Source organism: Physella acuta, unplaced genomic scaffold (assembly GCF_028476545.2).
Source record: "Physella acuta isolate Inbredline_101_S28 unplaced genomic scaffold, ASM2847654v3 ptg002734l, whole genome shotgun sequence".
Taxonomy (NCBI): Eukaryota; Metazoa; Mollusca; class Gastropoda; family Physidae; genus Physella; species Physella acuta.
In genome coordinates, this window is record NW_026734162.1 from 7,501 (window position 1) to 20,984 (window position 13,484).

Sequence of the window (13,484 nt, forward strand, 5' to 3'; positions counted from 1 at the left end):
CGTTTATGTATATCACGTGACAACAGAAGAAATAATTACCTGTAAATACATAATCGGCAAGGTCCCAGCGCATTGAGCATTGGGGTACGCCATCCCGTAACCAATGGTCGTTTGGGTTTCCATAGAAAAAAGTATCGCGCCCGGAAATGACCTGACGCCCAGCAAGCAAAAGTCGTGTTTGGGGTTGCCTAAATTGTCAAAGTCGCCGTTGTTGTACGCCATGAGCCACCAAAAGACGGCGAAGACGAGAAAGGTAACGAGGAACGTGTTGAAGAGGATGGCCATGGCGTAGCGCCACTCGAGGTCCAGCAGCGTGACGTATAGGTCTGCCAGGTACTTCCGGCGGTGCTGGTTCAAACCCGCGAAATAAATTCTGGGGAAATACAAAACATGGAGTAAGATAATTATAATGGAACAAAAAGATTCCAAAAGAGATTCTGGGAAAATACAAAATATGGAATAAAATAGTTTTAATATAAAAATAAAGATTCTGGGAAAAACAAAACATGGAATAAGGTTGTAATGAAACAGAAACTTTCCACAGAAGATTCTTGGGGAAAAAAGGGGAATAAGATTAAAATGAAACCATGATTGTAGTGAAACACAAATAGTTTATTCTGAACGTTTTAGCGTGGTCGAATGGTAGAACTTTTAACTGCTAACACGAAAGCCTAGTTCGGATCCCTGGCTTGAGTCTGTAAAACGCCCCGGGTCCACCTAGCCATTAGGAGTACCTGACTCACGTTAGGGAAGATAAAGGCGACTGGGCATAGTGCTGACCTCAGTATGTCTTCATATGTCGAGGTTATTGAAACAGGTGAACTCTACTTCGCCAACCCCAACGGCCGTAAATTTTTTAAAGGGTACTTTCTTTTTCTTTTTTTAGCTTACGACTGTTGTTTTTTTTTTTTTTTGAGTCACTTAAATAGACGCTAATTAGTGTAATTGTGAGTAATTAAAAATGCATTTATACGAACTAATTAAAATTTTTGATGTTGTATAATGTGATACCGGTGTTTCTGAGTAAGAATAAAATTTAAAAAAAAATATTAAACCCCGTTGCCAATAGCAACGGTAGGATCGCACGTGCCCTTACCTAAACGCTCCATTCTTTTGAACCAACGCTTTCCTTTTCTCTTCGGGGTTAGCCTTGTGGCACCTGTGACGTAGTGCACAACAATTGTTTTTCAGCGTCTCCCACCATCGTTTCGATTTGGGCCCTTCCTCTTCCGGGTCAGCGAATAAAAACAGGGTCCCTCCGACTTCCGCTTCTCGGGAATTTCCGGTCATTTCGCTGGGAAAATTTTTAAAAATATTAATTTAATAATCTATTTTTTAAATTCATGTTTTATTTAGTTTAAATTCATGTGAAAACAATCTAAATGAAACTTTTAAAAGAAGACTGTAAAAAAAATTCAACGCTGAAAAAAGGATACATATATGTATGTGTATATATATATATATATATATATATATATATATATATATATATATATATATATATATATATATATATATATATATATATATATATATAAATATAAATATATATATATATATATATATATATATATATATATATATATATATATATATATATATATATATATATATATATATACATGAATGATATATGAATGATACAACAGCATTGAAATGTGTTTAATTACATGGATAATATTTGAATCCCAAATAGCTATTTTTAAAATGCGCGTTTGGCTGTGTTTATAAATTAGAAGAGTTTTAAATGAGTAATCTATGTTATCATGCACGTGTCTAATTTACCTTGCATTTAGATAAATAAATTGATAATTAAAGTTCATTATTTGTAAGATAATTCAATGGAAACTGTCTAAAGCAGTATCATTATTAACGGTTATCTCTATAAGTATAAACTCAAATCCCAACCACATAATCGATGATACAAAGCTTAAAGTAAGTTAGCTCATTTTTTAAATAGTATATATATATAAATATATATATATATATATATATATATATATATATATATATATATATATATATGTGGAACTGTTTCAGTGTTTCAGCGAGCACGTCTTATAAATACAGTTTTGTTAAAATGTTTCATTTTCTTTCATGGACATTTTAAATATAACTAACATTTGGGGTTTAAAATCCCAATATACTTTTATTCTAAATTATAATCTGTTATTTTATGTAGATCCTTATGTATCGCGTAAATTAAGATTCCGTTGTAAATAACAAAGCAACTAGAGATGTAAGTACATCTAGGTACATCTATTTACCGAACCAGCCGAAAAAAACCGTGTCTTACCTGAACACCGCTGGACGCTGTGTAAGAAAACTTCCCGACTCAACAGTCGAGCCATCAATCATCTCTGTGTGACCATCAGCACTCGAGAACTTTCCTTTCGACGTTTTCTTTACATTTACCAGATCTATAGTTATCTCCCCTAATGGCTATAGAGAAATATACTGGTATTATTCAGCTTATATATGTTATTGACACAGCCCTAGTGAAAATAATGTGTAGTTGGATTGTGCGTCTAATTATATCCAGTATTTATGAAGAAATTACAATAATTCAGTCACTCTTGTGAAATATAGTTAGTTGATATCAATGATTACATACGTATGTATGTATGCATGTATGTATGTTAATATATATATATATATATATATATATATATATATATATATATATATATATATATATATATATATATATATATATATATATATATATATATATATATATATATATATATATATATATATATATATATATATATATATATTAACATACATACATGCATACATATGTATGCATACATGTATGTATGTTAATATATATATATATATATATATATATATATATATATATATATATATATATATATATATATATATATATATATATATATATATATAAACATACATACATGCATACATACAATAAATATATATACATACATGCATACATACAGTATATATATATATATATATATATATATATATATATATATATATATATATATATATATATATATATATATATATATATATATATATATATATATATATATATATATATATATATATATATATATTGTGTCAGTGTGTACGTGTATGTGTTATAACTGGCTAGTCCCCCACCCCACACATCTCCCATCCCCCCACCCCCACCCCCAAAACTTTTTCCGCCTCACTGTCTCCATCCCATTTACCTTGATACCTAGCCCAACACCTGACTTGCTATTTCTGCCCCCCCCCCCCACCCCAACCCCCAGTTGACTGAATGACAGCCCTTCAATGGCTGTCACTGGTCCATTGATCGAATGCTGTCTCACCTGTCCGGGTTACCTTGTACCTATTTACACGAACAATTGCCTGTTTCCTTTCTAACAATGGCGCTATCTCACAAACGTTCTTTGTAACCAAGTCTATCTGCTTGTCTCTAATGAATTCTCTGTAAAAGCAAATTTGTCGGTCTATCTCTGAGCCATTCTTTGTAATTATATCTGTCTCTATACCTGTCTCTATACCTGTCTCTATACCTGTCTCTATACCTGTCTCTATACCTGTCTCTATAGTCTATATCTGTCTCTATATCTGTCTCTATATCTGTCTCTATTTCTGTCTCTATACCAGTCTCTATACCTGTCTCTATAGTCTATATCTGTCTCTATATCTGTCTCTATATCTGTCTCTATATCTGTCTCTATATCTGTCTCTATATCTGTCTCTATATCTGTCTCTATATCTGTCTCTATACCTGTCTCTATAGTCTATATATGTCTCTATACCTGTCTCAATACCTGTCTCTATATCTGTCTCTATATCTGTCTCTATATCTGTCTCTATACCTGTCTCTATAGTCTATATATGTCTCTATATATGTCTCTATACCTGTCTCTATAGTCTATATATGTCTCTATACCTGTCTCTATATCTGTCTCTATATCTGTCTCTATAGTCTATATATGTCTCTATACCTGTCTCTATACCTGTCTCTATATCTGTCTCTATATCTGTCTCTATATCTGTCTCTATAGTCTATATATGTCTCTATATCTGTCTCTATATCTGTCTCTATACCTGTCTCTATATCTGTCTCTATATCTGTCTCTATACCTGTCTCTATACCTGTCTCTATAGTCTATATATGTCTCTATACCTGTCTCTATACCTGTATCTATACCTGTCTCTATATCTGTCTATATAACTGTCTCTATATCTGTCTCTATAGTCTATATATGTCTCTATACCTGTCTCTATAGTCTATATATGTCTCTATACCTGTCTCTATACCTGTCTCTATATCTGTCTCTATATCTGTCTCTATATCTGTCTCTATAGTCTATATATGTCTCTATATCTGTCTCTATATCTGTCTCTATACCTGTCTCTATATCTGTCTCTATACCTGTCTCTATATCTGTCTCTATACCTGTCTCTATACCTGTCTCTATATCTGTCTCTATACCTGTCTCTATATCTGTCTCTATACCAGTCTCTATACCTGTCTCTATATCTGTCTATATATCTGTCTCTATACCTGTCTCTATACCTGTCTTTATACCTGTCTCTGTCTGTCTCTATGCCTCTCTCTAAAAAAATTCTTTGTAAAAGCATATCCGTCGGTCTCTCTTTCTTATTCTTTGTATCCCTTGCATTCTTTTTAACGGTGTATCTGTCTGTCTACTCCACCATGACTCATTGCAACTGTATGCATGTCCGTCAATCTAGCATTCCTTGAAACTGAACATTCTAATGACGAATTAGATTGTGTGTGACGCCAATGAGCGGACCCAGCTCTTATGGATACCTGGCTTGGGTTGGGGAAAGAAAAAGCGGCTAGGCATAGTGCTGACCACATTATCCCGCCATACGCTCATTCTCTGAAAAAAAATTAACTCTTCTTCGTATTTATATTTTATGAATAATTTTTTTAAATAATATCTATTATAAAATGATCATTATGAAATATTATAGCACATTTTATTAAACAGTTTTATAGCTATTGAACAGTAAAGTTATCCTTTTGAATATGTATTTATTGAATAAGTCATAGGTTAGATGTACACCAGCAACTCCACAAAAAATATACATTTAACTTGTCAGTTGATACACTAAACCAGTGGCGTAGCTATCCATTCCGGCGCCCTGGGCGAACTATCAATTCCCCCCCCCCCCCACCATTTATATAAAAGCGCCCCCTCCCCATTTGAAAAGGTCGCGGTCGCTTTTTAAGTTACTTGTCCCTTAACAATATTTATTTTCTTATGTCTCACAATTAAAGTAGAAAACAGCTTTAAATAGCGGAGTAGCAGTCCAATATTCTTAAGGGAGTAGGGTACGGAACTTAGCTTGATTTCCCATTTACTGATTTTATTTTTTTTATTAAAAAAAATCATGTATAACCATCTTATTAACCAAATAGTGTTATCGTTTTAGGTGTAAATTGACGTTTTCATACAAATGTTTGCATTTGAAGAAGGAATGTGTGTCTGGAAAAATATAAATTTACGGAAAAAATTCTTAACTTCGGCTGTGTATAATTCAGATACGTAACTCAGGTTCAGCTTTTAATTTTATTTCCTACCGCGCTTAGCGCCCCCTATTGTCAGCGTCCGGGGGCGGCTGTCCCACCTTCCCTCTCTTCGCTACGCCTTTACACTAAACTACCACCGATTATTGAAGCTAAAAACCAGCTCACAGATCAAGAATTGAGTGACGTACGCCTTCCACTATCCCATCAATCATTAGCCAGGCGATCCCTAAAACTACTTAATGTGTTGTCTCCCTTGAGCAGTTGGACAAATGTGGAAATCCTAAATTGATGTTGTATGGTGCGATGATTGGGGAGAATGTGGGAAGGGGGGGGTGTCATTCCATACACAAATGGGACGATTGGTCATAAACTAAAAAAAAAATCCAATCCATCTTTGTGTATCCTCCTTGTCCCTACAACAAAACTATGCCCCATCTTTTCCCCCACCCCCAATTTTCCGTTGAAAAAAAATTCCCTAATTAGAAAATGTATTGTGGTACGTTTGTTTCCCTGTTAGCTACAAACGAGGGTGAAATGAACCTGGGCTACCGTCCTTTTGAACAAGATGGCGCTTTTTACATACAGAACACCATGTGATTAGGGAGCACTCTTTTCTGTAAAAAGTTAAGTAAGTCATTTAATTATTTTTTTTATTTTAAAAAAAAAGGTATATACAGGATTCTTGAAATTCAATATTATCAATTTAGAACAGTTTCCAATGAGAAACGAAACAAATAAAACGGCTCTTTATAATTGTTGCTTCAATATATCAACACTTTTTTTCCAAAACTTATATCTCCACAAAGCGAACATTTTTTTTCAAATTAGTTTTGTTTTTACTATGTATTTTTATTTATTTTGTTTCAAATTAGATTGGTTTTAACTTTGTAGTTTTAATTTTTTACAAATTAGATGTGTTTTATCTTTAATTAGTTTTAATTTTTTTTTAGTTTAGATTTGTTTTAACTTCGAAAATTTAATTTTTTTGAAATGAATTTTATTTTAACTTTGTAGTTTTAATTTTTTCAAATTAGATTTGTTTTGACTTTGTAGTTTAACTTATCATGTCACCTCAGCTGCATAAATAAATCAACCAAGTTACGTTTATAGCGTTGGACTTTGGATTTCTAATTGCACTCTATCGAAGGTGCTGGTAAAGGTTAACTAATTACTGCCAACAAAAATTCGCCAAATTAAAAAAAAAATTCCAAGTCGCAATAAAGAATTAGTTCGCCGCTCAACAGTAGGCTGGAATCAGCTCTTTGGGAAATATTTAAATTAATGCTGTTTGCTTCATAAAGCTGGTAACATAACCGACTAGATAATCACTAAACTTCCATAAACAGGTGTAGTTTACTTTACTGCCTTATCGACTACTAAGTCTTAATGAGTAGTTTAACTTTTTAATTTAAACTTACTAAATAAAACTGGGTTTAGATTATAGTTACGATTTAGTTTCGACTTCAAAATTCGCTGAACAATGCGAATAATGGGTTAAGTTAAACAAGCAGCGCCAACGTCTAATTAAAAAATTATTTTGAAATTCAATCAGCTAATTACAATTGACCTCTCCAGATTGTATGGCCCAGGGGACACACCACGTGATCAACATTTTCGAGGACCACAGCAGATGGGAAGAGTTTAAATTCGACGCCTTCAGGTAAACGGCAGTGCAGGTCTGGTACCGCCCCCCACACCCGAATCTCGACCCAGGACCATCAGAGTTTCTTTCAGGCATCTCTTCGGGGGGGGGGGGTCGGAGCCCCCCAAAGAAAGTCTACCGCCCCGCCCCCCGAATTAAATGGAGTTAATATAGAAAATATATACTTTTACCAGTTTCCCCCCCCCCCCCCCCCCGGAAAAAGTTGACCCCCCCCCCCCCCGAAAATATCAAATGCCCCCCCCCCGGAGAAAAAAGTCTGGAAGAAACACTTAGGCCCATACCATATCCCCCCCCCTCCCTGCACTCGATAACTTGACGCCACCTCTGAAACTATAACTACACCTCACCCATTTACCTTCAAGCTTGGCCGCTGTTGTAAATCTTCCGTTGGACTATTGCTGTACCTTACTTGGGTTCTTGGACAACTACCTAACCCCTACCTTTAGATAACTACCTAACCACAATCGTTAAATAACTACCTAACCACAATCGTTAAATAACTGCCTAACCACAATCGTTAGATAACTACCTAACCCCTACCTTTAGATAACTACCTAACCCTTACCTTTAGATAACTACCTTACTCTCCCCTAATAACAACGCCTCTCCCGGGGCAACGATCCGCTCCTAGTTTACCCACATCACACCAATAATCTAAAACTCAAATGGCCATTCTAACATCAGTTTATATAGAAATCACACGTAACTTTTAATTCCAAGAATTTCTTCGGGGTGGTCGAGTGTTAGAGCACACAGCATTACTAGCCAAAATGTCTCTGTTCGATTCCCTTAATCGTCCTCTCAGCACTTATAGGTACTTGGGTAGAATAAAATAAAGACCACATAAACCTCTAAATGTACAACTGTTAAAATAAAACAACGTACTACTAGACCACAATACTTCAATTTCCAATGTGAAGGACTGAATACACTTTTTTTTAATTTATTTATTTTGAAATGTTATGTTATATGTTTCATAGCCCACCCATACCATGTATTCGTAGATTACTTTTAACAGATTTTCTATTACAGAAATCCAGGCAAAGACCTACAGACCAACTATCCGGGCTTGCCAGCTAGTGTTGAATTAAAAAACGTATCGGGAAAACAAGGGAGTGAACTCTCACACCCAACAAGCGGGATTATAGATTTCTACAACAGAAAAATGAAACCCAGAAGAACGCTGATTAGAAAGGAGGGTCAAAGGTCTTTTTTTTTTTTAATTAGCTTAATTTCTTTTTGATTACTTAAAAATTATAAAAATAAGACTTCCCATAAAAATGTCATCATTGATGTTAAATATACGAATGGAAGTATTGTTTTAAATCAGTGTCGATTCTTCACTAATTGGACCTATTATTTGGACATAATGTACGAAGTCAAATTTTAAAATTACCCCGTTTGGGAACAAGATCTGTGTTAGATTAACTATGCGATTTTTTTTTACTACAACTGTATTATTTATTCTTTTTTTTTTTTGGTGATGTTTGATTATTGTGTTGTTCTTCGTCGTTCTTAACTTCAATATTGAAACACAACACAATTTAGTATTACGTCTCACCATGTTATGCGCTATATTGTTTGTCGAATCCAACTTCAGCCAACATTTTTATGAATTTTCTCTCAAAACCATAGACTTTCTCCAACCAAGAAAAGGCTGCAAGGCCGGAATTTAAAATTCAAAAAGCAAAACAAGCCTTGTCTACTTTAGACAGAGTTTTAGCTTTACACAATATTTCAAAGTTCAAATATTCGGATTAATTAAAATGCTATCTATTTATTTTTTTATAATTACCATATATTCAAATATTATCAGTCGATAAAAATACATTTTAAAATCCGTTTTGGAAGTTCAACATGCATTTGCCCCCTTATCATTAGATCAGTTGTATTTTTTTAAAGTAAATTTAAGTAATAAGATTTAGGATATTTATATTTCTTCCATTTCATATTTCCAGCTAGTGAATGCATTCGTTTAAAATTTTATAACATGGGTTTCTTTCAGTAACATCGCATATAAAGGAATTCAGAAAAAACGAGTAAAATACCTCAAAGATCTCTACGTGACCCTCCTTGACCTAAAATGGAGATGGGCGTTTCTTATTTTATTTTCTGGATTTTTCTTGTCTTATCTTACGTTTGGCATTATTTATTTCCTATTATCATACACGTAAGTAAGGTGTTTTTTTTTTTTTTTTGTTTTTTTTTTTTTAATTTCCGTTAACTACACTTCCCTACATGTTTTCGTGTAATAGCTTCTTTTGTTTCGGGGTGATCTGCGGTGTTAGTTTTTTCTTTTTAAAATTTCCACCAAGTGTAATGAGATGTTCAAATATATACTACAAGCACCTTGGTGGGATAGTATACTTAACGTAAACGGCTAGAGAAAAAAAAATGACTTTGATTGTGTTGGCCTGCTATCGATTTCAAGGTAGTTAATTGTCATTAACGAAATGGATAATTGACAGGCGGGGGAGAAGTGCAGGAGAGGGACGGTAGGGTAGGGTGCTGTACTATACCATATTGGTTTTTTAAAGGGTTGTGTGAGAAATGATTGTTAAACAGTTACAATAATATTTGTACATATTTAGCGAGTCAATGAATGATGGCTTAATATGAATGAATATATATATATATATATATATATATATATATATATATATATATATATATATATATATGTGTGTGTGTGTGTGTGTGTGTGTGTTGTGTGAGTATGTGTGTCTGTGTGCGTGTGTGTAATAAATTACCTATGAATTTATATACATGACTCATCTACAGTGGGGTAGCGAGGTCGGGTGTTACCCGGTGCGGCACTTAATGGTGTCACCCTTCCCCCCCAGAGGCGTAGCGACCCTTCCCGGGGACAAACTTTCAATTTTCGATTTGCACCTCTTAGAAGGCTATTTAACACTCGAATGAATCACTTAATTAAGTGGAATTATCATTTTTCTCTATATATTTTGCTATTTTTTTGCCTTGGTGTCACCCCCTAAATGGTGTCACCCCCCGCCACCCCCTCGCTACGCCTCTGTGTGTTGTGTGAGTATATGTGTCTGTGTGCATGTGTGTACTATATTACCTATGCATTAAAATAAATGACTCATCAATTAATTAATTAATATTACCCCCAGCCATGGTGACCTTGACCACGTCGGTGACCCCAAGTTTAAACCCTGTATTGTCCATCTGGACTCCTTTTGGGACGCCCTGCTCTTCTCCATGGAGACCCAGTCCACCATTGGCTACGGCACCATCTACCCGAATGCCGAGTGCGCCGGGACTGTACCTGTGGTCTACCTGCAGGTTAGAGCAACGTCACAACATGTGTTTTTGTTATGAAGTGATGACGACATCGGGTTTGAATGACGTCACAACATGTGCTTTTGTTATAAAGTGATGACGACTATGGGGTTTGAGTGACGTCACAAAAAGTGTTTTCGTTATGATGTGGTGACGAAATCGGGTTTGAATGACGTCACAACATGTGCTCTTGTTATGATTTGATGACTACCGCGGGTTAGAGTGACGTCACAATAAGTGCTTTTTTATGATGTGATGACGACTGCGGGTTTGAATGACGTCACAACATGTGCTTTTGTTATGATGTGATGACGACATAGGGTTTGAGTGACGTCACAATATGAGCATTTTTTATGATTTGATGACAAATCGAGATAATAAATCTATGTATATGTTAATTAGTTATACATATAAACATTCGTAAGCAACACCTTACAATCAAGTTTATTATTATTTCATTGTAAATTTTTTTTTCCTAGATTACCATTGGCTTTCTACTCGAGACATGTCTACTTGGGTTTATTTTTGTGAAAATAGCCCGACCAAAACATAGACGACACACGCTCATTTTTAGGTTAGCCTCTGTCTGTCTTGTAGAATGTTCTGATTGTGTTCAAAACAAAGCATAAAAATATTTTATTTCAAATGTTACACAAATCGTCCCTTTTAAATAAAATATTAAACTAGTTAATACTAAAAAAAAACGAGTTTATCCGTTGTATGTATTGGCAAACTTGTAAGACTTTTTCACTGGAGGGTGCGCACTGTACCTTACGACACCCGACCGAGTGACGCCCTTAAAAAAAGTAAAGTTCCTTTTTCAAACCCTACGGTCTATAGGGCAAATGAAGTAGAGTTCACTTGTTTCTGTGACCTCGGTATATAAAGAGATAGTGTGGTCAACACTACGCCCAGCCGTCTTTACTTTCCCTAGCGTGAGTTAGGTACCCATCAGAGTTGAGTAACGCCCTTACCTTTATACAAAATACGTAGGCCTATAGCACGGAGACAAATACTATCAGGATTCTGAGGGGTGTGAATTTTTGTTTAAAAGTAGCGTTTCGTGTATTCGTGTCTATTTAAGGTACAATCTATTGGTTCGAAATTCCCCTCATATAAAAATTGCAATACCCCCCCCCCCCCCTCTCCAATTCTCAATTATTTCACAAACACCTTAAGACTAAAAGCCACTTAAGATAAAGTAGAGAACATGTCTTTTTTTGCCTCCTTTTTATGTTTTCTCTTTAAAAATATACTATGGTGTGCTAATGATGACGGTTTCGGAACGTCCATTGCCTTTTGTAGTTAATCTTAACGAGTGAGGTTATTAAAATTAGCTTTTTTCTACATTGATAACGTACTCTTGCTCTAATCAATCCTAATTTTAATTCACACTCCAGCCTAACTTAAATTAATCCTAACCTTAATCCTCTCTCAAACCATAAGTTAATCCTAACCTTAATCCTCTCTCAAACCATAAGTTAATCCTAACCTTAATCCTCACTCTAACCATATCTTAAATTAATCCTCACCTTAATCCTCTCTCAAACCATAAGTTAATCCTAACCTTAATTCTCTCTCAAACCATAAGTTAATCCTACCCTTAATCCTCTCTCAAACCATAAGTTAATCCTAACCTTAATCCTCACTCCAACCATATCTTAAATTAATCCTAACCTTAATCCTCTCTCAAACCATAAGATAATCCTAACCTTAATCCTCTCTCAAACCATAAGTTAATCCTACCCTTAGGGGTCATCCATAAATGACGTCACACTCGTAGGGGGGAGGGGGGTCCGTAATTTTGTGACGATGTGTGATGAGGGGGAGGGGGGGGGGGGGTCACATTTTTGCATATAAAAAAGCAATGTTAAAAAAACGAATTTTAGACGTTATTTTGCGTTTTAGATAACTGTTTTAATAAATTGTAATAGTTTAGACAAGATTTTGGAAAAATATCGAAGTTTTTAAAAAGTTCAACTGCAATTTTGAGGGGGGTTTGTAGGTTGATGTGTGACGTCATTTTAGGGGGGGGGGGGGTCTGAGCTTTTGTGACGACGTGTGACGGAGGGGAGGGGGGAGTTAAATTAGTAAAAAAAGCGTGACGTCATTTATGGATGACCCCTTAATCCCCCCTCCAGCCGTAACGCGTGCCTGTGTAAGGAGGAGAACCAGCTGATGCTACAGGTGCGGGTGGGCGACATGAGGAACTCCCATTTGATTGACAGCCACGTCTACGGGGCCCTGGTCAAGAGATACGTGTGTGAGGAGAAGTACGTCTACCCTCTCTTTCAGGTATGTCCGTCTGTCTGTGTGTGTGAGAGTCTATCTGTGCGTCTATTTGTCTTTATGTGCATCTGTGTGCGAATGTCTGTAAGTCTGTGTGGTGTGCATCTATCTGTCTGTCTGTCTGTGCGTCTGTATGTCTGTGCGTCTGTCTGTCAGTCTATATGTTTGTCTGTGCATTTGTCCATCTGTGCGTCTGTCTGTGCTTCTGTCGGTTCATCTCTCTATGCGTCTATCGGTCCTTACCTCTGTTTCTACATACGTATGCCATTGCCTCTGTCTATGTGTCTGCACATCTTTTCTATAAGTCTGTCTGTACGTATGTGCGTGTCTGTAAGTCTGCATATGTGTTTGTTGCTTTGTCTTTGTGTTTGTTCTTCAGTTGTACGCATGTTTGTATGAATGAACATCTCTATGTTTGGACAATGTTTGACGTTCTTGTACTGTTTTGTACGTCTCTCTGTACGTTTGTAGATCACTACATGTATAATTCTTCACGATATAATCTTTAGAAATATAATAGTATAGTTTTTAATATATGTTTTGAAAAGCTTTTTGTATACCAAATGCGCTTGTTTATGTACCTGTATTGTGTATCATTATGTATGTGTTACATACCTGTATGTTGTATCTCTATGTGTTACATACCTATATTTCAGCACGAGCTAGAATTTGAAGCCCATGGGATGGGAGAGA

The 13,484-nt window shown here is 35.4% G+C and overlaps 2 protein-coding genes across 2 annotated transcripts in view; one reads left to right on the plus strand and one right to left on the minus strand.

The window, feature by feature from the left end:
• Positions 1–2,373, minus strand: part of LOC131934123 (G protein-activated inward rectifier potassium channel 3) — a gene marked incomplete at its 3' end in the record, with an annotated part of 6,302 nt that extends 3,929 nt beyond the window's left edge. Inside the window, 3 exon segments of the mRNA XM_059290474.1 lie at positions 40–373; positions 1,097–1,294; positions 2,297–2,373. Of these exon segments, the coding sequence (XP_059146457.1) occupies positions 40–373; positions 1,097–1,294; positions 2,297–2,358 (594 nt within the window).
• A 3,684-nt stretch (positions 2,374–6,057) lies between these two features.
• LOC131934121 (ATP-sensitive inward rectifier potassium channel 12) lies at positions 6,058–13,484 on the plus strand (the record flags this gene model as incomplete). Its single annotated transcript, XM_059290471.1, is given in 8 exon segments — positions 6,058–6,164; positions 7,112–7,196; positions 8,232–8,405; positions 9,205–9,369; positions 10,334–10,505; positions 10,982–11,076; positions 12,644–12,797; positions 13,448–13,484. Coding segments are annotated over 7 exon segments (877 nt in total), but the record flags the coding sequence as incomplete, so codon positions are not given.